The 26,104-nt window shown below is 42.2% G+C and overlaps 2 protein-coding genes across 2 annotated transcripts in view; one reads left to right on the top strand and one right to left on the bottom strand.

Moving 5' to 3' along the window:
- The first annotated feature begins 649 nt into the window (after window positions 1-649).
- acsl2 (acyl-CoA synthetase long chain family member 2) lies at window positions 650-14,154 on the top strand. The gene is made up of 20 exons (XM_083911668.1): window positions 650-717; window positions 6,231-6,460; window positions 6,550-6,664; window positions 7,098-7,162; window positions 7,265-7,366; window positions 7,999-8,098; window positions 8,628-8,806; window positions 9,329-9,361; window positions 9,567-9,618; window positions 9,778-9,851; window positions 10,170-10,247; window positions 10,340-10,474; window positions 11,356-11,490; window positions 11,999-12,167; window positions 12,261-12,349; window positions 12,428-12,544; window positions 13,077-13,220; window positions 13,319-13,420; window positions 13,518-13,589; window positions 13,690-14,154. The coding sequence occupies exons 2-20, from the start codon at window positions 6,233-6,235 to the stop codon at window positions 13,828-13,830; spliced, it is 2,130 nt and encodes a 709-aa protein (XP_083767794.1). The 5' UTR covers window positions 650-717; window positions 6,231-6,232; the 3' UTR covers window positions 13,831-14,154.
- Window positions 14,155-14,287: 133 nt separating this feature from the next.
- Window positions 14,288-26,104, bottom strand: part of bin3 (bridging integrator 3) — a 29,877-nt gene continuing 18,060 nt past the window's right edge. Inside the window, exons 6-9 of the mRNA XM_083912270.1 lie at window positions 25,483-25,523; window positions 19,273-19,414; window positions 18,063-18,197; window positions 14,288-15,810 (exon numbers count right to left, since the gene is read on the bottom strand). Of these exons, the coding sequence (XP_083768396.1) occupies window positions 15,664-15,810; window positions 18,063-18,197; window positions 19,273-19,414; window positions 25,483-25,523 (465 nt within the window). The 3' untranslated portion in view covers window positions 14,288-15,663. The remainder of the gene's footprint in view (window positions 15,811-18,062; window positions 18,198-19,272; window positions 19,415-25,482; window positions 25,524-26,104) is intronic.

The raw sequence follows: 26,104 nt of genomic DNA, 5'->3' as shown, positions 1-26,104 counted from the left end.
CTGACTATAATTAAGAAGTGACGTCAGAGTCTGCAGAAAAACGCCAAACCACTGAAAGGCAGAAAGATGAATACAGGAAGTTGTGTGATTTAAACTTCAAAATAAGGTAATTCTTTCCCAAAAAAAAAAAGTAAAGCTGTTGAGGAGGTGAGAATAGAAAGACCACTGGCATACTGACGCAATTAGATTAGAAATTAGAAAATATGCAGTGAAGTTAGGGTTATTGTAATGTATGTGACAAGATTTGATGCAACGTGTGACTTCAATAAAGGATGTTTCATTGACAGGTTTGCTTTTATATCTAATATTAAATGAAAAATGAAAAAGTAACTACCAGTGGAAAGACAATGTCACATAATTTTGATTGCTTGTAATCCAATGTTTAATCATTATTGTTATCTAATGAGTTAGCTTTGTTATTTCATCATTTTTACTTCATAGATTTTCCTCTTTTTGCTATAAATATGACATGCCAAGCAGCAGTGGAATACAAATAACATAATAAGTCTCTAATTATATGTCTGGGGGAACTTTCCCCGCTTATACAGTATATGCGCACGCTTCCACCTATGGCTCCCATCAGACGAGCTTTTATTTTGAAGGAACTAAAAGTGTATCGTCTGGAGCTTGACGCGTGAGCAGATCTCGATGGCTCTGCAGCTGAAGAAACTTTGGAGCGCAATCTGAGGAGAAAACGGAGGGCTGAGTTTTACCGAGGTACGTGTCACTTGCCCTTTTCTTTGTTTGCTCGGTTTGTTTCACGTCGTTTCAGCTCGATATAGAAACACGTCTGAACTGTCAAGGCTCAGTTTCTGATCTAAAAAAAGAAGAAAGCTTTGTCTGCAGCTCTTTGCTGTGGGTGTACCGGGGGCTACCGAGCTGAGAGTTTGTTGTTCGATGAATCAACCTGTTGACAAACTGTTGCATAAAGTTTTTAAATCATTTCCTGTAAGTAATCCAGTGATGAGATACAGACGCGGTTCTTATTAGTGCTGCATTCAAACCCCCATCTGAGGATCTTAATGATGCCGCCGCCTTTATATCAAATGTTCTGGTGCGCTGTACCTTTTGCTCAACTGAAGATTTCACTTTTCAATAGTGCATTTTACCTGCTGTTGTAGTCTCTTTGTACAATTACATATAATAAGGTGCAGAGGAGTATGTTTTTTTTCATTTCTCATTTTTTTTTTTTGCAGTGTGCTTCCAAATTCTTTAAAAGGCCTGGGGTGCACTTGTGTGTAACTGTCACCTTAAATGGCACAGTACTGTGGTATTTTGTCCCTGATCCAAGGTGGGGATGATTATGGTTGGGAAGAGTTTCAGGCCTCAACTGTAGCTTTTCTGACATTCCTGTGTCAATTTACAATCCTGTACATGTCAAGTGAACTTCAGTTATACAGCTCACCATCAAAAATCACAACATGGGGCTTTCCAATCTCCTTAGACCCTTGATTTGGATAAGGAAAAGTTTGTCTTCATTTTTCCCGAGTATTGTATCACCTGCATGTCTAATCTACACATTGTGAAACATGCAATATGTTTGAAGTTGTCCACATATTATGCAGCTCTCTGCCCTCTACCCTGAGTGTTTGACAGCTCAGAGTAGCCTACTGTACATAGTAGGACAGCTGAGGTTTGTGTGTCTAGGTTGTGGCAGGGCTGCACGATATGCCCTGGTGCACACAAACACTTACTGATTCAAAAGTGAGCTCTGGGTTGTGGTGCCAGCAAACCTTAAATGTGGAAGATTACCCCTGCGTAGTGATATTTGAACCTGACGCTGTTTAGTTACACATAACTTCAGGCTGGAGGGGTGAAAAAAAACACAAATGTTGCATTGTCTGTGAGAATCTGAACTGGTCTGAGGTAAATCCGAGACCATTATGAGCGTCTTGTGGAAAGTGAAGGTGTTTTCTACGTGCAGGGTGCGTGGTATTTCTCATTTTTTTTCTTCACCTCCCTCCCCTTTTGACAAGAAACACTTCATTGTGACCAAGTGTGTGTCTGTGTTCTTCACGCTTCATTTGGGAATCACAGCCGGAAAACACTCGTGCGATTCTTTCTTTCTCTGTTGCTGGTCTCCCCCACTGCCCAGGCCAGCCTCACGTGCCCCCCTCCCTCTCTCTCTCCTCATTTCCCCTCGATCGGACCATTCACTTCTCATGGCACATGGAAAGTGTGCAGAGTTCATTGCTGCCCCCCCATAAAAACCTCCCCCCTCCTCATGTCACCTCCTGTAGTTTTCTGGGTCAGGGGGAAGCATTTCCCAGCGTTGCTCTCATCACCACAGAAGCTCTTTAGGCCGCTGTGCAGAGCTTCTTCTCACTTAGCTGTATTTCAGAGAAATATTCCATGCAGGATTTCTTTTTGAGGGTACTTAATTCTGGCTCTGCGAGTAGACTAAATCGATATTTTAAGTTGAATTGAACAGAAAATAAGTGAAAAACACTTTACACTTAAATTAACATCAAGGTCAGTCTTTTTCTGTGGTGAACATGCTTACATGTCTTAAAAGCAGCCTGAACTGCTATGCCCTCAGGCTTGACCAAAAAAGTTTCTAAAGTAATTTAAAGATTGATCAGAGTCTGGCTGCCAGAGTTTTCCTCTTTTTAAGTCCCTGCACCGGCTCCTTTTTTTTAATACAAGTAGGCTTTACCAGATGCTGATGTTGCCAACTCACATTCCTGACATCTGTCATTCTATTTCTTTAAGGTCCCATGCTCATTTTCAGGTTCATACTTATTTTGGGTCCTTACCAGACATGTTTACATACTTTAATATTCAAATATACACTTTTAAATTTAATACTTCATACTGTCTCTCTGAATAAACCTGAAACACTCCCTTTTAACGCCTGTCTCTTTAAGCCCCCCTCGCCAAAAAGCTCAGTCTGCTCTGATTGGTCAGTGTTTCCAGGTCTTCCGTAACTGCGCTCTCTGCACCACCATTGCTGACAGGGAATGACTGTAACGGCACTGTATTGGTACTTTCTACCTATATGAGGCACAGTTTCTGAATACAGGCTGTGTGCATTTTTCTGTGGATTGAGCGTTTCGACGCTTTCACAGTATTCATAAAGCACCTCAGCCTTCTTTATAATCCAAAAAGACATAGAAATATCACTTTTTAATATTGGACCTTTAATGTACCAAGGGCGTTTGATGAAACAATCTTTTCCATTTATAAACTAAATATCTCCCTACAACTACTCTACACCAACTCAAATTCTACATTTAAGCCCTGTTTTGACCCAAGACAAGGTTGTTATTTTTTCTATTAATACCATTAAAGCAAAATTTTAAACCCGTCAATCATCCAATATTTGCCACGTTTTTTCACTAGTATAGTCAACTATATGTGAGGCCTATTGAATTCTACCTCCCCAAAAAAACAAGTGACATACAAACAACATTTGACAGTTTGAGGCAGTTATAGTCATTGTTTTCATGCCAGACTTCGCTTAAAACCTGTTACTGGTTTCTGTTTTCTTATGCTACCACACTGTACTGCAGCTCTAAATATCTCTCAGCTCTGTCTCTGCTTGTCTGTGCACCGACATGCAGACTGCCTCGGGCAACCTGTTACATGTCTCTCGTCCTGCTGTCAACCTGCTAATATTGTTCACATTGCGGTATGCAATCAGCCATCTGAGTGTAAATTCAGGTGTGAACACCAAAATGTTCAGATTTTCCTCCTAAAACGGGGACTGGCACAGACTGTGAAGGTACATTCGTTTTCCTTCAGTATATTTTCATGTGTGTGCCGTTCCTTTTGTCTCGTGTCTTCCAGTGAGTAAAAGCTGGGAGCACAATGGTCCCTGTCTGGGCCTTGACAATAGCCCTTATGAATGGGAGTGAGGGAGACGGATAGCGGTGGTTAGAGGAAGCTCTCTTTGCAACGGAGTGTCATTTTTTTTTTTTTGATGTGTCACATTTCAAAAAGCCCTTTTTGTGTCACATTTATTTATCTACTGAAAGGACTCAAGGGGATCACCAGCTGCTTTGTTGATCCAGCAGGTGTGCAGTAGCAACCTGACCAGAAAAAAAAGATGCTTAAAGTAGATATGAATCCTCTGAGGACGAGTGTGGCATCAGTTTGCCCGTGCAGGAAAGGGAAGCAGCGTAGAAGCGGCCTGGTTAAAGAGGAGCGAGGGGTATGATATCACTCTTACCCCCACTCCTATTGGGTACTGGGGGGGAAAGTGGGTGAGAGGTTGAGGGGTGTTCGGGCAGGGGAGTAGATGTGGGAAAGCAGAGATTTATTCAGTGAGGTGAATTCCTTGCCTAGTGGAAGATGAAGTGGTTTGTTAGAGGGGTTGAAATGAGCAGTTTTAGTGCCGTTTTTCAGTTTGTGTTGGGGGAACACTGTCAGAGTTTGTTTCAACGCTCTTCTCAAGTTGCCTTTCCTCTCCTTCCATTCAGTTTTGATATGAACAATAAAGTCTCTGGCAGTGGATCATGGGGGTGGACTTAGCCGGTCCTCCCCCTCCCCCTATCTCCCCATCACCAGCCTCTTGCTAATGGATGCACCCCGAGTCGCTCTCTCTCCTCCCTGATGAATGAAAGAGTGGCACAACATGACTGAGAGTAACCTCGCCGCCTGTTTCTGTTAAGCCAATCGTTATTACTTCCTTGTGCTTCTCCACTCCCCCCGCCCAGCACCGCCACCACCTCCCGAGTATACAGTTCAGGCTTTTTCTTCTCCTCTTCTCTGTCTGAGTGGTGCCAAGCCTGTGGCGCAGTGTGGTTCAGCCTTTTAACCAGACTCTTCAGACCGTTTCCAGAGGGGAATGATTTAGGTTTTGTTGCATTTTGTGTTTAAGCCAGGTGGTAGTTTTTTTAACAGAATTTACTGTGGTGGATAGTGTGTGAGATGTTTAAAGGTCTGGGGGGGGGGGGGGGGGACTTTATTGGTAAATGAATAAAAACGTTTGTGCCACTAGATGGAGCTGCACAAAATCTGATATTGAACCAAGTAATGTCACTTGAGTTAGGGTCAGTTGACTATGTAAGTTTGAAGAGGACATAAATCCCAGGGTGAAAGAAATGAGATTACCAGACATCTGTAGCCTGCGCCTTCTATGTGCTTGGGGCTTGACCAAACTGTCTGTGATTGAGTTGCATTGTGGGTAATGTGGGCACCAGGTTTTGACAAAGAAACGATGATGTCTCTGGTTCTGTTTTTCATGAGTCCAACTGTTGTGCAATGCTAAATCACAACAATCACAAGTATTGTTTATTCTCCAGGACTGATCGAGTGGGAATATGAATATTTTGTCATACAGCAACAAATGTATTTCATTCTGTAGAAAATTGTGAGAAGGATGCATTTACAATTGAATTACTTGTATCGAAATGAAATCTCTATTTCCTTCATTGTATTCCTCCTGTTGAACTGCAGCATCAACACCTGACAAACTTGATACTTATCCCTTACTTTTTATTTTATTTTATTGTGACTAAGATATAAGACATGCATGTGTTAGGTTAATTGATGACTCTAAAATTGGTGTGAGTGGTTTGTCTGTCTCTGTACGTCTCTATGTGCCCTGTGATAGACTGGCGTCCTGTCCAGGGTGTACCCCGCCTCACGCCCGATGTCAGCTGGGATCGGCTCCAGCCCCCCGCGACCCCGACAGGGACAAGCGGTTGAAGATGAATGAATGAATGAATGAATGAATGAATGAATGAATGAATATACTGACCAAACCAAATTTACATTTCTGTACTGCAATTTTTGTAACTTAATGGTGAACATATGAACCGATGATTATGATGATGATGTACCTGCAATAATATCGTCTGATATAGTCTGTCTCATTGATTGGCCTTTCTCTAATCAGTAGATGTATTGTTAACGGATGTATTTATTAGTTGCCGTCCTCGATATAAGTATCTGCCACATCAATACTGATACTGTTAAAGAATGAATAGCAAAAGGGATGAAAGAAAAGCGTAACTTGCATCAATTAGGAGATAAAATGTCAAGGAAAATAAGTAAACACAAACAAAACACACATTAGAACACTTTTTATACTTAAGCAGGAAAATTGCATGTTTAATGATGTCTTTAAAGGACACAGCGGATCTGTCAGCCTGATTGAATCTGCAACATGTTTTCTGTGCTGCCTCACACTGAAGTTGCTGTATTTCTCTAACTGCAGCAAAATTAAACGTTTGTGATGTAAATGCATCATTTTCTGTTTCCCTGTTTCTGTCCTCCTCTCTCAGCTATGCATTTCCAGGAGTGGTTACGGTCACTTCACTCCAGCGCCGGAATCAAAGGATCTGAATCGGACGACTTCTGGAGTCTTCTGCCGTCTCTGCCCTCCATCTCCCTGTCCTCCTCCTCTCTGCTGGGTTTAGGAGCCCTCGCCTCTCTCACTGCGTACTGGCTGGTGACCCGTCCTCGACCCATGCGTCCTCCGTGTGATCTACAAGCCCAGTCTGTCGCTGTGAATGTGAGTGGATCATGGTAACTGTCGGCATCATAATTTGTGTAAATAGCGTATATCATCATGGTAGGAGTGTATTGTGGTGTTTGTTGTAGGGAGATCCCAGCTGCAGGCGATCGGCTCTTCTTAAAGATGACTCGCTGCTGGAGTTTTACTACGATGACACCAGGACAGTCTTTGATATGTTCCAGAGAGGCCTGAGGATCGCAGGTGGTGACAAGGGACACACTCACAACACAGATAAATGTGATTGTAGCCATAACAAAGAAGTCGCTTGATTCACATTTGGTCAACCAAAAGTAATTTATCGATCATCAACATAAAACTCCTGTGAAACAGTCAAATTTATGTTAATGACACTGAAATGTCTGTAAAGTGTGATTAAATGTTCACTATCTATCTATCTATCTATCTGTCTATCTGTCTATCTGTCTGTCTGTCTGTCTGTCTGTCTGTCTGTCTGTCTTTTAGTCAGCTGTGGTGTAACAGCTACAGTTATTCATCACAATGTAATTCCACTGAAACATGACAAATCATTTTATTGTATTCTCAACGCAAGTCATTTAAAATCTTGAAAGAAAAAAAGCAACATATCACTATAAAATATTATGAACTGACGTGACTCACCTGTCTTGTCCTCCAGGAAACGGCCCGTGTCTGGGCTTCAGAGAGCCGGGGCAGCCCTACCAGTGGATCTCCTACGCTGAGGTCTGACGTGTTTTAGTATTTCGATCCTCCAATCATCACGGCACCTTTTGTGTAACACGTTAGTCCTCGCTGGTTTTTGACTGAGCGTCTCCAATTCTTCAGGTGGCTGAGCGTGCGCAGGTGCTGGGCTCTGGGCTGTTGGCCAAAGGCTGCCAGCCAAACCCGCAGCAATTTGTCGGGATATTTGCACAAAATAGACCAGAGGTATGACCGGGCTCATCGCTGTTTTTGTAGTGTGACATTTGTTTGTTTGTTCCCTTACTGGTTGGTTGCCTGTGAGTCTAAGAATTGCTTAGATTACTTGTAGGACATGGTTCTTGCCTCTAACCAAGATTGCTGATCCTTGAAATATGATAGCCCAACAACAATTTGTTTTTCAATATATTCTAATACACATCTCTACAGGGGTTTGCTTTGAATACTGAAAATAAGATTTGTATTTGTCTGTTTCCTGAAAGTGTGTTTTGCCTTGATTCATATTGAGAGCAGAGTGCTGGTGGTTAATATGGGTCTCCAATGCGGCTAATATTGGCTGCTCCCAAACTCATTTTTTAATACATCCGTTAGGCAAGGCCATTTTTGTCATTCCTGTGTAGACTGAAAGATCATTTTCTGCTCCATCAGAGCCCATAATCTCTCATCAGACCTATCTACACACGAGTTCTGTATTTCCTTTGACTTTGGTTTTGTCATAATGCAAATATGAAATGCATTATGATCTACATTACCACACGTAACTCCCCAATGATCAGATGTATAGCTCAACAGCAGCAGCAGTGTTTGAAGGCTGGGAATGAGTTCAACTGTGCTGCTTTGTCTCCCTCTGCTGGTGACAGTGGATCATCTCAGAGCTGGCCTGCTACACGTACTCCATGGCAGTGGTGCCTCTGTATGATACGCTGGGGCTGGAGGCCATGGTCCACATACTCAACCTGGGTGAGAAAAACCAGCACATGGAAATAATAGAAAAATTATTGTTGATGAGCTTTTTGTCAGTATCAGCTGTAATTAGGTATACATTATTTCTAAGCAGCAGTGGAAGAAGTGTTATTAGTGTTATGAGCTAAATGTAGTATTACCAGTCCCGCAGAAATACGGGGATATGTGTAATAAAAACATCTCATCTCATAATTGGTGTTTTTTTGTTAGGTCAAAAAGGCTGTGAACCACTTAAACTTTTATTGTATTTTATAAACTTATATGTTTTTATTGTAAAATCAAAGCCATAAAAGTGTAGAAGAGTAGAAAATCCTTCTTGAGTAAAAGTACATGTTGACTTTTTACTAGTTTGACGTTTGAACCCAAAGTGTTTATTTTACTGTCTGTATTATCTATAAAAAGACTGCAGACTCTTTGACACAACTACTGATTTCTCTCTTTGGGGTGAACTGTTCATTCACAGTGTCAGAAGTTAACACACTGTACTTTTGATTTAAATGACTATTTATGTCGGTGGCATTCTTAGCGGAGATCTCTCTGGTGATCTGCGACCGGGAAGAGAAGGCAGCAGCTTTGCTAGAGAACAAGGAGAAAGGCGTTACTCCGAAGCTCTCCTGCCTGGTTCTCTTTAACGAATTCAGCGATGAGTTCATGGAGAGGGCGAAGAACTGCGAGGTGGAGGTTTTGAGACTGGAGCAGCTCATGGTGAGCAGAAGGAGGGGGAGGGTGGTCTGCCTGACTCATTGATCTTTTATCTGACTGATGATTGTGCAAGTTAGAATCTATGGCCCTGACCATGGCTCTGAAATATCAGTAGCCTCTGGGCTTGTACACATGCTGAATGTTTTTGTTGTTAATGTACACATGCGGAATGTTTTTGTTGTTAATGTACACATGCGGAAGGTGCCTTGACTTTAAGCATACCACCCCTAAATCCATTGCACTGTCTGTGGTGCTGAAGTCCAGTCGCATTCGGATTTGTAATTGCAGCAGAAGCCCCGCCCCTCTGTCAGTTACATCTTAGAGGGTATTAAAAAATAATTGTTAATGGGGCGGTTCACTAGTCGCGGGCTAAAGAAACGATCCAGGTCTATCCCCCGTGTAAATTTAACAAATCGCCTACTATATCCCTACAATGCAGACTCCTTTAAATGTATCCCCTTTAATTTAGTCATCGGTGGTGATATGTAAATTGATATGACAAACTTCTCTTTGTCCACATGTTAGGATCTGGGAAGGCAGAACCTCAAAGATCCCATGGTGAGTTTATCGTCTCTCAGCTGCTACATCACCGCATCAAACTGGTTCCAGTAAATGGCTTGTCCCCCTCTAAATGCTCGGATGACAGTTTAACCGTTGCTCCTGTCCCATAAGATATCATTAACACTTGTAAACAGGACTTGAGTTAAGAGTGGAGGAAGCCTGTTGTCATATTCTTCTCATATTTTATTGCTGCCTGCTGTAGCCGCCCCAGCCTCAGGATCTGGCCGTGGTTTGCTTCACCAGTGGAACCACAGGTACCGTCTGATTTCATATGTCTCAGTGTAATTATCCTTCACGCTCACATCATCAGAGAAGTGTCCTTCAGTGCCCACTAACAACCCCTCTTTATGGCACCGCTGTAGTTTCATTTTGCTGCGCAGGGCACTGCAGTAATGTCTTGTTTATTTATCCAGGAAAGCCCAAGGGAGCCATGATCACCCACGGCAACATCGCCTCCAACACTTCCTCTGTCATTAAGATCCTGGAGGTCTGTCTACTCTTCCACCTCCTTGTCTAATTGAGAACAGCCTCACAGCTACCATCACTTCCCATCTGCGTGTCTCTGTATCTCAAAACTGTCCCTCTACCTGCTGTGTCTAATGGCATGATTAATTGGCTGTTTGATTGCCCCTGTCGCTGTGAGGTACTTTAACTAATTGCCCCCATATAAAGATTTTTCTATCTAACTGCTGTTGAAAAAGCCATACAGCGTGTTTGATTGCCTGCGAGGCTTCAGCGGTTGCCTGCTGCCTGAACTTAATCTCTCCCCTGTGCCTTGCTCACTTTATTTCTTGTTCTCTCCCAGGGTTCGTTTGTGATTCGACAAGAGGATGTGTCGATTTCTTACCTGCCGCTTGCCCACATGTTTGAGAGGATGATTCAGGTAGCTGATCCTTTTCTCACACTTTTTTTTCGTATTTGTAGCCTAGTGTGTATTTGTGTGTAAACCCTGGATTATGTCTATATCTGTCACAGGTCTCGATGTTCTGCCATGGGGCCAGAGTAGGATTCTACCAAGGCGACATTTCCCTTCTCATGGATGACATTAAAACTCTCAAACCTACCTTCTTTCCTGTTGTGCCTCGTTTACTCAATCGGATCTATGACAAGGTCAGTTCATAGATTCAGATGTTGTTACTTATCGATCGATAAATTAATCACATGAAATCATATAAAATACAGCTTGTGTGAAATGTAATCCCAACACCCATTGTTTAATCTCTCTACTTCTCTCAGGTAGGCATTTTCATTGTTATTTGTGATCAGGTCCAACACAGCTGTGATGTCATCAAACTTAAACAAAATTTTGTATCACTATGTAGGTCATTTCATATCTTGATAAGGATACGTATACATCACGTTATAGCATGTTTTCTGCTCATTCAATAAATAAATAGTCTAGCCGTACAAATAAATAACCAAATAAGGCCTATTTTTGTTAACTCCTGTGTAAATGAAATACTTGAAAAAGTTTAATGACCAAGTATCACTTTATTAAGAACATTAGTGCAAAACTAACCTAACATGCAGGGTTCCGAACGTGAAGTGTCGCCAATGAAGTCCATATTGCCGTAATGCAGTTCGGCCGCTAGTTTTAAGACATCATAGAAACTATATTAAAAAATATATACAACAGATATTTCAATATTGTTTTAACAATCTAATTTTTACTAAAACCATAACAGCAATTTTCATATTGTAATTCTTCAGGTATTTCACATTTTCTGAGAAGTTTTATGTTAATGTTAATGCTTGTTATTTTACATTTAGATGACTTAACCATGTATCACGATATCTCTAAATTATTTCATCACGATACGATTCCACTGAAAGATGATAAATGATCATGCTGAATTATCGCCCAGCCCTGTGATGGGGATGTACAGCAGGGGGCTCAGAACACAACCCTCGGGTGCTCCACTGCCATAAGTCTTGGTTGGTTATGTGTTTTTTCCCCCTTGTTTCTGGCTTTGTAATCGATTTCTATAAAGATCCTGGGTTCTGTGACCTCTCCGTTGCGACGGGCTTTGCTTCACTATGCTGTGAGGAGAAAACAGGCAGAGCTCAGCAGCGGGGTTGTACGTAACAACAGTCTGTGGGACAAGCTGGTGTTCAACAGGATTCAGGTCAGTTGCTGGAAGCTCCATTTTATTTCCACATGGATCATATTTTCCCATGTTTTTCAACAGTTCCCTTATCAGTGGCCCCTCTTTAGAAATCAACCCTCAAACAAGAAAAAAATCTTTTTTTTGTCACTACAGTTTTGTTTTCAGCATTAAATTACATATTTTCTGTTAATCCAGGACTCTACAGTTGTCACCGTTTAAATTCTACAACACTTAACACAGTGGTACATGTAGACCAGCAGCCCTGCAAAAAGTCGACACATTTGTATCCAAACTTTACAAGAGAACTATTCCAGCAATCAATGCCAAAATCACCCAGAGCATATTGGTCCTGTGGGAGTGTATTTGAGAAATACACACACTGAAAGAGTTTGGCTCGGTACAGTCAATACAGATGGGAAAATATGGTCTAGGTTAAAAAATGCTGTTAAAATGGAATTTAGCTTGTACCCACAATGTGATTGCATTTGAAATGTTTTCCATAAATACTGCATCATTTGTGTTTCAGGCCAGTTTAGGAGGTAATCTGCGGTTCGCCCTGACTGCTTCAGCCCCCATCTCCCCCACTGTGCTGTCCTTCCTCAGAGCCACCCTGGGCTGTTTGATCTTTGAGGGTTACGGCCAGACAGAGTGCACAGCTGGCTGCACTTTCTCCATGCCCGGAGACTGGAGCGCGGGTAAGACACTTATTTCTTTCTAAATTGCTTGTGCTTTTGTGCCCGTGATGGATAATCTTGTCCTCAGCAGGTATGTGGATGTGTCTTTGTCAGGTCATGTAGGTGCTCCCTTGCCCTGTGCCAAGGTGAAGCTGGTAGACATCCCCGACATGAACTACTATGCTAAGAACGGAGATGGAGAGGTGAGATACTCCTAAGATGCCATCATTCTTTTCATACCACCAGAAAGGCTGACACTTCTTATGGCTTTGTCCTGCTAGATCTGTATAAGTGGCCCCAGTGTGTTCAAAGGTTACCTGAAGGACCCAGAAAGGACGGCTGAAGCCTTGGACAGCGATGGCTGGCTGCACAGTGGGGACGTGGGCCAGTGGCTTCCAGTAAGATTAAATACAATTAACAGTCTCTCATCTTCTAGTCTACTTGGAACATTACAGTGAGGGCATTAAAACGGCTTTTTTAACCGCTAATACTGTTTAAAATAACATCAAACCTCTGCAGTGGCATGATAAGAGTCCTGACACATAAAACGAAGAACCAACAACGTAGTTAGCAAACCCAGAGTTTATTAAGAGTGTTTTTGAAAGTCTTACCTACTAGCCCCGGTACCAGACCATTGGTCCTTCGTTTTGTGTAGGGATACTTATCGTGCTGCTGCAGGTTTTGTATTATTTTGAGCAGTATTGGTGGTTAAAAAATCCTGTTTTAATGCCTTCACCGTACTGCCCTGAGCTAATCAATGTTAGCCACGTCCGGCTGTCATCGACTCTCCCGGATTTCTCTGTTAGTAGTTGTCACACGAAAAAAACTGTCTCGATGGCTTATTTGATGTATGTAAGAGCCGAAAAACACCATGGGATGATTTGTGCCGGAATTACACTTTATGTGAACAACTGTCTTTTCCTCTGCCAGAATGGGACGCTACGCATCATTGACAGGAAGAAGCACATCTTCAAGTTGTCCCAGGGAGAGTACATCGCTCCAGAGAAGATAGAAAATGTCTACATGCGTTGTGTTCCCGTGCTACAGGTGTTCGTGCATGGAGATAGCTTACAGGTGCAATGCGATTCATATTCAGTTGATTCAGTAGATTTGAAACCGTTGCTGTGGTACAGGTTACATTTTTGATCTTCTCTTGTACTTCATGTCACCAGTCTTATCTCATAGGTATAGTCGTACCTGACCCTGAGGTGTTTGTCGACTGGGCTAAAGAGAGAGGATTTGTGGGATCCTATGAAGAGCTATGCCAGAATCCTGTATGTCATCTAAACCCCAATTACATAACATAACCATTTTACATTATGGCATGCATTCAAAAAAAGAAAACTGAAGGAGTTATTGGTCTTCCAACAGGATTTAAAGAACGCTGTTTTAGAGGGCATGAAAGCTGTTGGGAAGGAAGCAGGGCTGAAGTCCTTTGAACAAGTGAGGACTTTCTGGTTTCTTAGTCTTAGTTAAAATTGTGAGCCACTAACCTCCCAATGCTGACTTTTATTGTGATTTGACCTCTCTCTCCCCCTTTCAGGTGAAGGATCTTCACTTGCATCCAGAGGCGTTCAGCATCGCCAACGGCCTTCTCACTCCCACACTGAAAAGTAGACGCGTTGACATCCGCAGAACCTTTCAGGAACAAATATCAAGCATGTACAGCAAGACAGCCATTTGAAGGATACCACTCAGTAATTCACACACACCACCCAAGGGTTACTGCTGTCTGATAGGAGGGGGGAAGCGGAGCATGGAAATTTTAAATTCTATAAGTCCAGCAGTGCCTTGCTTGTGTATTTTTCTAATCGGTTCATAAACCATTTAAGCATGTCATTTACTTGAAGTTAAACCATTAAAACTAATAATGAGGGTTTCAACCAGCTGATTTGTAAAAACAAAAATGCTGAACTGTATATACTGCTTATATTGAGATTTGCTGACAGGACACTACTGACTACTTCCAGTAAAGTAAAACTGAACAGAAATAAAGATTAGTAACTGATGACTCTGTGTGATTTAAATGCCACAACTCTGACACTCACCCTGACAAATATGAAGTGGATATTAAAACTTAAACAGTAAGATTGTAGACATTGTTTGTTATTCTCACAATTTGTTTATTTCAAGATTGACTATACATTGACATGATGGCTGAAAACATTGTCATTTAAAAGATTGCGGTTTTAATACGATTTAAAAACCTAAATGAAAAACCACTCTAGTGTTAAAGTATTCACTTAGTTGTGTTAAAAAAAATCTACCACTTAAAACTTTCATTATTTAGAAAAACCTTCATTAAAACATACATGTAACTGAAACAGAACACACAGACAGGCAATCAACTAAGCACTTATCATTTCAAAACATGTCAAAGAATAAATAATTAACTTCTTGGTGGGATACCTTTAAAAAAAAAAAAAAAAAAAATCCACTTAAGAGGACATGGGAACAATCAGTGTGTACATTACCATGTAGCACCATTAACCAGAGCGTGTTTATCATACTGAGGCCAGACCTGAAATAAGGTGGAAACAAAGGAGTGCAATGACAGTATGATTTGGTCCAAAATCAAGGAAAGCCCCCAAAAAGGTTGGCTTCCAACCCTGGTATAGAGGGTACAGAGAAAGGTATTTCTCTAGCAAACCAACAATGTGTGAGGTTCTTTGCTAACAAACTGAACCACCAACAATACAACAAAGGATGGATGGTGTGAATAAAAGGAAATGGTGTGCGTGAGTATTTTCCACTAGAGGGAGCACCAGCCTTTGTTTTGGACAGCGTTGAGACCTCAGCAGAGACTCGTTCTCTCCGCGGAGTGCTCAACCTTTCAACACTGCTGCACAGGCACAATCTCACTTCACCCAAGTTAGTTTTCATGTTACATCCAAAGTCAGGACAATGTATGCACATTATGCACAGGTGATGTCACCAATATCATCCTGTAAACCCCAATGAGAAGCCTCCACACAACATGGCACACAGCTAAACTTAGAGATAACCAGCAAAGGCTGGAAAATACAAATATACATTTTCTTGCCGGTAACCTACAGTACAATACGTAACATTCAGTCTGTAGTGTTTTGTCATTTCAAACTTGGGGAATAAAAACTATGTTTCACAGATTGTTGGTAACATCGCTGAAGAGATAACTAAAGACATTTCCTTGCTCTTTTCCTGCTTTAGAAACAAATGCTTAAAGACATCAATGAAACCAAGAAGTGTAACCCTGTTAATTAGTTTTGACAAGAACTGTTTGATTGCTTTAGTAAGAAACCCCCCCAACATATTGGCTTATAATGTTGCACTTGGCTGATGGCTTTGTTAATGTGGCATTTCAGCTGCTTTGAGTCTCTGCAAAAGGAATGAGGGGCGATGATGCCTCAAGGAAACAATCTGATAATCAGGTTAAGGCCACTGCTGTCCGTTTGAACTCTGCAAAGGAGCCTGAAAAGAGTGCAATCCATTCAGAGCGGCATGAAAGGAGCCCTTCCCGGTTTTCGGCTTTCTTCCCTCAGTCGTCGGCGACAATGGACAGAGCACGCAACTCACTGAGCTTGGCCTCGGTCTCCCTCTGCCTCTGCTCATCAGTCAGCCCTGCCTGGTCGATCTGGTCTGTTAAATCGCTGAAGATCTTGTACATTTCGGTGAAATAGACAACCTGGGGGGGAGAGATTTGGTGTTATGGCAGAAAAAGTACTCGTCTCTGTCCTCTAATAAAGACTCAACAGGGTCAATCCAATCACCTTTCTCAGATGCCTCTCAGTGAAAATTCCCAACAAATTAATATCCAAACTCTGCTCCGCTCGCGCAATCTAACCTTGCTATTACTTACACTCGTCTGAAGCTGCTGGACTCATACCTCCCCAACCTCGCTAATGAGAAGTGATTCAAGAGGAGAAGAGGGAGCCCACAGATATCAAACAACTCCGACAAAGCCCCAAAAACCCAGCACTTCAGTGGGTAGTGACCCTGCTTTTCTCTCCCAATCTGAACAAGAGATAGAGAGTGTTCACTGAAAGCTTTCTTGACACTTCCCACCCCTGCTTCTTCCCCTTAGTTCATGAGTCAGGCTCCCTAGAGAGTTGCTTTGATGATTAATAGACTTTAATCACATTACAAGACTCCTCAAGAGTAGGCATAGAATGAAAGTACTGGGAAATACAACCCCCTTGAAACCCACACATCTCAATATGTATTGATGCAGCAATGCATATGATACCATGCTCTTAAGGGGGGGCATCGTTGGCTTCTCTGAAATTGCACGTGTGTCCTATTGTAGGCCGAAAACAGCAAGACTAACCAAGAAACCAGTGGGAGAAATACTGACTGATTCACTGACAGAATAAGGGCTAGTTCAAGCTGGAAATAAACTAAGAGTCATGCATCTTATATAGAAATAACATTTGTCTCACTCTGTCATGAGCAGATTTTACACTGTCAAGACAAAAAAAGTCAAGTTTCTAAACCACCTTGTACAAGCCTTTTAAGTGTTCCGACTGAAAGACCTTTGTATGTTTATACAATATTTGCCACCTAAACCCCAAGAGTGGGCATAAGTATTGGGTTACTGCTGTTTGAGGGGGTAAAGCGGATATTTTTGTTTTTTTCAAAATGGCTTGTTGAAAGGGCCAGCGGAAATGTCCATTTGAACAGTGATGATAATGTACACCAGATCAGTGTCTGAGTGCCCTATGTAGCACAGACGCTCTACTATTATAATTAGTCCATTCACCACAAGGAGTAAACGCACCCTATGACCACCTACGATACAAAAAGGAGCAGAGCTTTAAATTACATGACTTCTGTCTGGACATTTTAACATACCATAGTCCCAACTGCGTAATATTTATACAGAGAGGTTACACTTTGACCTCTTAGCCTACAGAAATAATGAATTATTTATGTTCCATTCTAATCCAGTAAGTCCTTAAACACTGTGAGACCACTGTTTCAGCAAACAAAGAAAATGGACAAAGAAAGATGTTTTTTAATGAACACATGCAGCAGAGAATGCAAAAATGTGAGGAAAAAAAAAAAAAGTCAAGACAATGTCTCAATTCATCAACATCTGTACAGGTGGACAGGTCAGGCCAAGTGTCCCACTGACAGTTGCTGGACAGGAATTGTGATAGTGAAGCTGAAGGCTCACAACAAAGGCAGCCTTTGTGCCTTTTCCTGCTGCCACTGGGAGCTGAGCAGCAACAGCGGCTGCGAGAGAAGGGAGTGGAGGATGAAACCAAGCACATGCAGCAAGGCTGGGGATGAGGTCCACTGGCCACCCACGTGTGGCTGTGTGTGTGTAAACATGTGTAAATGCTCATTCATGTGCGTGAGCTACATGAATAAAGATCACGTCGATAGAATAAAATAGCATAAGTGTGACTAATAAGTGCTCTTCCACCATGCAAAGACAGTTAAAACGGTAAAAGACCTGAGCTCAGATTTGTGTAAATATGTAATGGTGGTTATACTGTAGTTTGATTGCTCAGTTTGCTAATTTTAAGTTCAAAGCACATCATAGAACTCCATAATTGTCATTAGATCTTGGATAATCTGGTTTACTAATTAGGAGTGTGCCAGTGACTGTCCCGAAGAGGAAATGACATGTCCAGGACAGGTCTGTGGTGGGGGAGGGGGACATGGTGGCGCTAACTTGAGACGCCCAGCTGCTTTAAGAGAAGCTTCAGGTTAGAGGATGAGTTGCAGGGCAGCAGCGGAGACAGACAGATGAGGCCTTCCTGGACTAAACACAGTAGTGTGGGCCGTCACTGGGGGTTAATCATATTAGGAGAGGGTGGAGGGAGACAGACTGCCAGTATTATACTACCCCTTCCATCAGATACTTTATCCACTGATTAACCAATGCTCATAGGGGAATAACAGTGTGTGTGTGGTGGGGGGGTCACTAACCTGCGCCCTGATGAGAGCCTCAAAGCTAGGTTGGAAGTAGTCGATGCGGCTGTGGTAGAACTTGGGCATCTCATCCAGCAGCTGCTTGTTCTTGACCTCGAAGTCGTCCCTGACCGGTCGGAGCTCCTCTCTGGCCTGTGGGTGTGGAGAGGAGAGAGGAAACAAAAAAGAACAGGTCACCATCGGTCACTATCACGTCTAACTTTTCATTTCACCATGTAATGTGCACATCATTTTACACATTCTTCAACATTAACTGGTGCAAAAAGCAGCAGATTTTGAGAAAAACAAATACCTGCAAATAGAAACAAGTTACTGTTAAGTATTTCGGTCTTTCAAGTTTTCTTATTGTTTAGAAAGATATTTGCCTAATTCCCACGGAGAAGCAGTGCAAAAAAAAAGAAGAAAAAAAAAAGGCTGCAATCACGACCACAGTGAGGAGGAGTGGGTTATGTGGGCAGACTTGGCTGTGAGTGGACTCCAGCACCACTGATCTGTGTGTGAATGTATTAGTGGGTAGTCTACCGTAGGCATAGAGTTATGGAATGCACAATGAATATGTGTGAGAGGGTGAGAATTTTTATTATGGGGAAGGGGGGAGTTGTTATATTAAAATAACAACATATTGTTAATCTGCTGCATTACGGTATGGTCTCTTCACAATACCTAGTTTTTCTAAACACATGCCCGTTTAAATGGCGTATGAGTGTTTTGTCAGGATCATTTCTTTAAGTGCACAGGGATTCAAAGGGCAGGGATGTAGGGGCCTCTTCAAGGCTTTGTTCCCCTGACAGTGCCTTTCTCAATGTGTGTGGGTGGCTCGCAATGTGAGGATGTGTTAGAGGCAACAGCATAGGCAACACTGCAGCGCTATCTGTGAATGTGTGCGCTTCTGTAGTGGCCTCATGGTGTGTATGTGTGTGTCTACAATTCTCAATTACGTGCCTGTAGATGCGCAGCAGTGCCTTTTTGAAAAGGCACTACTTGAGAGCCTGGTAGCTTGCGTGGGTGAAGGAGCGCACATGTACAATATGCATGTGCTCAACTATTTTTGTTCATATCCAGTCAGCATTTGTGTCTTTTTCCACTTATTGCACTATTCACAATATGCGCAACATGTAAGAGCAAGTGAACTCTGCCCCTCTGCAGAGAGAGGGAGCATTGGAGTGGATCAACACGTGCACTGATGCAAGCTTTAAAGTCGTAGTACCTGATGGAGTTTGACCATAATGGGCCCTGTTTTTTCTTTCTCTTCATACTTCTCCACTTTGGATTGCAACCGTTTGTAGTCCTGCAGTGCCTGTTCCCGGCGCTTCACTGCCATGTTGAGGCTGGGGAAGACGCCACTGTACCTGCGACAAACCAGCACACAGACAATCTTAGACAACTCTGACACAACCAACAGGGCATTAAACAAAACACACAAACAGACACCCAAGCGTGCATGCATGCAGGCCAAAAATACCCTCACACACACCAGAGTACTCAAATGGAAAAAAAAAAAAAATATCGCAACATTTTCTGTGAGAAACTGAAGAAACCACTAAAAATGCTTTTCTTGCTCTATGGAATTTGTAGACATTCATTCTGCATGGCATCCTATCTTAATAAAAGTCATTATGAATTAATAAAATGCCTCTCCTCAACATCTTATTGTAGAGGTACTCACAAACCCCAGAGGACAGCTCTGCATTAAGCTTCCTCTAATCTATTATCTAATTACTGTAGTTCAAAATGGCATGAAACAATTCATTTTGTGACAATTATCATATTTCAAATGAAAATATATTCTTGCGATGAAAATCCTAGTCTTCAGCACTAAAAATAGGAAAACACTCATCTGTAACTTAGCAACAGGAGTCTGAGCTTCATCCTGGGACTTGTTGCACTGGTTCTATGGCTGCTTTTAATGGGAAGCAGGAATACTGTTTATAGTAAATATTCAACCCAATATTATTTAGTAAAAAATAGAAAAGATAAAGTTACCATACCTGGGTGATGTCTAACATCTAAACAACACGATTTACACCTCTTCTAATGTATGCACCATCAACAGACATTATATTTTTATTTAGAGCCCAGCATTATTTGTTTAGACCGGTTTAGACAGAGACAAAGGACATACAACAAATGTGTGTGTGAATGTGAAGGGGAAATATCACAGCAGCAGGAGCTGTTATTTAAGTCCCAGCAGTCATTAACAAATTAACAGCAAAGCAAACTCAACAAGACAGACATTAATAAAACAAACCAGTGAAAATGTTTTTAGCCACAAGACTATTCACAAAGGTGTCTGCTACATGTGAGTCAGTAATAAAAACAAACGTAATGAAGAGTGAGAAATATCTTTTTTGAATGACTCATTTAAAGCATTTCATCAACTGTGTAGGCACACTACTACAATAGTTTATTATGTGCGCCTCTGCCCATAGCGGTATTAGCCACAAAATGTGTGGGCTTCATGATTTGCGTTCCTCTCCATGCCAACCCTTGCCCTGCTCTGTGCAGCAGATGAGGGAACCACTGAGAACCTGTGGATTGATTGTGAAATTCTAGATTGTGTCTGCCTGTGCACCTTACCAGAGGGCATGGGGGGGGGGGCGCGCGTAGAAAGTGACGCGAACTGAAGCTCAGTCTCAGACAAGCAGGGATTGTTTCCTACAGGAAGTTAACCAAGGAGTGGTCTTGTAGCGCTTGGGTGACATCACAGAGCTCAGCTCAGCCCAGCCCCACGGCCCACGCTCTACCGCTATTTATAAAATACCACTTTGGCCCAGTTTGCAGCAGGGGTGGATGCTGATCCTCAAGTCTACTATCTGCTCCAGTGTACACATACTTGAAGTGCCAAGGGATTATGTAACTGCCCTCTAGGCATGACTGCTCTCCAACACTATTGGCGGATGACAACGCAGCAGCAAACAGACACAAAGGCTGATCGCATTCTCACCAGCGCACTTCACCTGACAGCATGGTGCAATTTCCTCATGACACATCATGATGCCGTGGTGTTTTTGCTCTAAAGTGGGACATCACTGCCAACAACTACTATGTTTGAGCACTGAGAGACTTAAGGGCCACTGCTCTCCTGGAACTGAAGGAGGTGGAATAGCTAGACAAAAAGCAAATCACTTGTTAACCCATTCCTGTTGTTTTCATGCTGATGTCTCACTGTTACACTCAGGGCTCTCTGTGCCCAGGGAATCAGCTGTGTCAAACGCTCTCACACAAGAATATGCAGCAGTGGCCATGGTTGAAGGTCACTGTACATAGTTTGTAATGATAGCTACTGGACATTTCCCTCAATGTTCTGATCTTGACTAGACAACCACCGGTCAGCCAACTAGGTCCACATATGCGGTCAGTCTGGTCTGGATAAGAATTTTTGCTGGTTGAGGGCTGTACGGGGGCCAATGGCACACCACTGTCCATGTGACAGTAGGTCAGGGTGTGGTGAACAGGCTGGTTTGAGAAAGCATCTGGACCAGAGAGAGTTTATGAGCAGCTGCCAATCCACAGACAGGCCCATCTGACCCGATGGCCAAGCCCAAGTCTGGTCTAGACACCCTCAGTTTAGGAGGCTGGCTGTCCCTTTTGACTATCACATAACTCACTACTGCAAAAAACACACTGCAAACCACTAAAATGGAAGGAGAATTGTTGCAAATTACAACCTCCAAAGTGTCACTGCCCCAGATGAAGACTGAGAAGTGTCAGACAAGGTTACATCACATGGCCATTTTTGTTGAAATATGCCTGCTGTGAATGAAAAATAACTACCACCTGTAGTATAAATGGTTCAAGAGCAGTGGGCCATGGGAACGTGTGAGTGTATGACGTACATGCCAGCAGAACCTCCTTTGTCTCAGCAGAGGGAGAGTTTGATTTGCTGCAACTTGTCTTGGTGTGCTTTGTTGATCGAAACTCAGACAACGCAGCCTGGATACTTGATACACCATGATAAGACGGGGAAAATGCATAATAATCTCATAGGAAACATCCTGGGTACAAAACTGAACTTTGATTACAAAAACACGAGAGACCACGTTCCGATGGGATCACTCCAGCTGCGACACCAAATCAGGTGTGTAAAGGGGTTGGACAATGGCCCTTTACCTTTGTATATTTTGTAACTGTGGCCTGATCTGTGCCTTGCCATAATTCTGTCTCTGAGTTCTTCGGGCAGTTCCATTGACCTCATAATTCTCATTTGCTTGACAGGTGTGTGCCTTTCCTAATCAAGTCAAATCAATATAATTAAACACCCGTATGGGGGCTGGGCTGGGGTGGGGGGTGGGGGGGGTTTCATGCATTTCCAACGCACTGTAGCAGATTGCCTGAATGTTCTTTTTTTAGCATTCCAGTCAGTGTTTAATCAGACAATTTAATGGTTAGGTTCATATTGAAAGGTCAATCCCCACATGGATAAATGAATCAGTGTTAATGGCATTACAAATCACCAGACAGTAGGATCACAATTATACGACCAATAATCAGAGCCACAATGCAAACTCAGTTTAAATCAGTGAATTGTACAATGAACACTCGGCATCAGACAATGTCTTTTGAATAAGTGTCCAAAAGGTCCAAATAATGTTCTCCGACAGAAACAGTCCAAAGTTAAATAAAAAAAACTCACTATATTGGTTTCAAGCACAACAAACTAAAGAAATAATTTCAGTTTGTTTATTTGGGTTTAAGTTGTATTTTGTAGGAGTGAATCCTCTTCTCAAACTAAATAATAAAGGATCTCTGATAAGTTTCAGTTTCGTTTTTACTGTCAGGAGTGGAGCACTTTCCCAAACAATTTAACAAACAATCTTTGAATACCTGAATCTCCAACACTGATTTTTGAGAATTGGAAACACGCGACCATGAAGAGACAGAATTTACATGCTGTCGTGCAAATAAGATAAATATTAATAATAAATACTATTTCTTAGTTTGTTTAATGAAAGGACAAGGTATAGAGCTCTACCATAGGAATGGGATCCTTAAATGACTCCTGTTGGGATTTGACGCTATTCAGAAAATACAATTACCGTACATAAAATTTACTTAACGTTCAAGGGGGGCGGGGGGGGCTGTTGGGGGGGGGCGCAGCGCCCCCCTATTTTAATAGTAGGGGAAACACTGAACACAGCTGGACTTCAATAAAGGTGCAGAACCATCTCAAGGATGATCAGAAGAAACAGACAGCACCTGAGTTAAATATATAAGTTTGCGGGGTCTGAATACTTATGGCCATGTCATTTTTTAGTTTTTGTTCTTGAAAAAATTAGCAAAAATTTCACTGATTTTGTGATTTTCTGTCAACATGGGGTGCTGTGTGTACATCAATGAGGGAAAAAAACACTTAAATGATTGTAGCAAATGGCTGCAAATTAACAAAGAGTGAAAAATGTAAGTGGGTCTGAATACTTTCCGTATCCAATGTAGGTGTCTCTAGGCCCACATGACATGACATGATGACACACACACCAGCATCACTGTCGAGGCTGTAACAGTTAGTTCAATTTTTATCAATGAGTCTGAGACAGAGAGGTGAATGTGGCTTATCCAGTCATAGCACAACCGAGGGCAGAGGTCTCAAAACAGGCTTGACTTCTGTCGCATTCAAAAGAGCAACGGAGAGGAAAGGGCTAGGTTAGGAGGCCTAGATAACACAAATGCCTCAATGCCCACGCACTCCCCCCTCCTCTCACATAAACACAGTGATGTCATTCAGTGACCCTGCTGAGTGGACGATATTAACGTCTGGGCTTGAGGGGGGGGAAAGGGAGGGGGCTCTTTTCTCTTTTTCTCTTTTATTTACTGACATTTTACCACACGCAACTATTAAGGATGCCAAAATTTTAAACAGCAGCGCGCGCACACACACACACACACACACACACACACACACACACACACACACACACACACACACACACACACACACACACACACACACACACACACACACACACACACACACACACACACACACACACACACACACACACACACACACACACACACACACACACACACACACACACACACACACACACACACACACACACACACACACACTTCCATTAACGTTCTCTTTTCCAATTCTTCTCTAATTCACCTTCTAATGACACAAGATCACCAATAGAATATTTTGAGACTAAGTAAACAATGAAAAATATTCATTAGTGATGGACTAATGGAATCTTAATGGAAGCTTTGAAGTATAGTAGCTTTTGTATCTCAGTTTTCTAAAGAGGACAAATTGATAAACTAATAACTAGTGTTTTTAAGAGGGGGAAAAGTTAATAAAAGAGGCCAGTTTAGCTTGGCTTCAAAACTCATTTATGAAATTACTTCCTCTGCTCTATTTCAGAATTATGTGCCTAACATTATGGTCTAAAATACCGTATTTGTCAGACAGCACCCCCTCCAAAATCTGGGTTATTTGTGTATGAGAGTGAACACTGTCCTGAGACAGCTCTCTTCCTCAACCAATCCACAGCTCTGGGCCCAGGAAGCTGGGCCCTTTGCCATATTGTGAGCCTGCCCACACGTCCGCCTGCCGCCCACCAGGAAGGGGAAATTAGAACCATTCCATCCTGTCATTGCTCCGCCACCAGAGCACACGAGGAAGAAGGGGTTTTACACACATACAACCATTAACCTCACTTATTCATGTGTTATAGAGGTTTCTCTTCGCAATGGTGATTTAAAAAACAAAAAGAACTAAAAAGCTTCTGGGGTTCAACATAACCTTGCAATAGAGACACATGCACATGCTTTCTTTTACAGCATATTTATAATCTCCTGGGAGGAGACAAGGGGAGGAAACAAGACCTTAACAAGCGCTCCGGAAGAAGGGTGGGATAGTTCAACCACTCCCTTCTGTACCTCTGCTTTGCATGTGCGTGTTTACAGTATGTATGTGTGTGTGTGTGTGTGTGTGTGTGTGCGTACATGTTTGAAAAAGTGGGGGTTAAGGAATGGAATAGCACTCACCGCCTGCTCAAAAGGGGGCGAGTATTAGGAATGAGAACCAAATAAACTTTCTTCCAGACACACTACCACCACAGCAGCACCATCACTCCCTAATTCTTTTTTTTATAATCTGTATTACTACATTTCCGACCTTCCTGTGGCCCAGTTCTACCAGTGTGAAGAGCACAGCTGGGTCAAATAATAAAAATGTTACAAGGCACTGGACTTAATCTGCCCAGTGTGTCATACGGATTTACCACATCAGGAAGCCACAAAAACTGAATTAAATTGCCTTTACAGTACTGTTCTGTGATTTTATCATGCATTCAAATTAACTGTATTGCCCCACGTGGAAAGCTATCACTCTTCTACTCCAAACAAATGTTAAACTTATCTGCAACAATTCTTAAAAATTCAAGACATAAGAGAAATCAAGATAGACACTTACTTTTTCAGAGGGTCGATAACAGTCTTCTGGATCTGGTTGACCTGTGATGAAAAGAACAATGGTTAACATAAGCATCTTCATATGAAGGGAAGAAACATTACAAATTGTTATTCATTGTCAAATTGAGTTACATCAAAATTAAAGTCAGAACAAAATAGCATCTACATCCCTCGCTCATTATCTGCAAAGTAATGCCCCTGAACAAACATCAACAATTGTGTATATTTTAAAAAGAGCACTCAAGAAAAAAAGGGGGGGCTTGCAAAGAAACTTTTGTGACGTTGACTCTTTTATTGTACACAAGCCCTGAGGAAAAAACCCTGAATATTCATTGAGTTTGCGATACAAAAGGAGGGAACTGTCAGGGGACGGACATGAAAGCAAAGCCCAACTGATTTCAAATCCTGTGGAGGGTGGGTTGCCTTACAAGATGAAAGTTCTTTGCAAACAAACATTTTAACAATAACAGTTTATATTTTCCTGCATTCTCCTTCTGGTTGCCAGAACCGACAGGGGATGGAAGGAGGGGAGGGGGGAGGGGGTTAAATGGAAGTAAACGAACATCTCATCTTGAGGCCTCCAGCCCCGGCACCAAGTCTCATCGACAGAAGTTTGCGCACAA

Source organism: Echiichthys vipera, assembly GCF_963691815.1.
Source record: "Echiichthys vipera genome assembly, chromosome: 4".
NCBI lineage: Eukaryota > Metazoa > Chordata > Actinopteri > Perciformes > Trachinidae > Echiichthys > Echiichthys vipera.
This window is presented reverse-complemented; position numbering and strand designations above follow the sequence as displayed.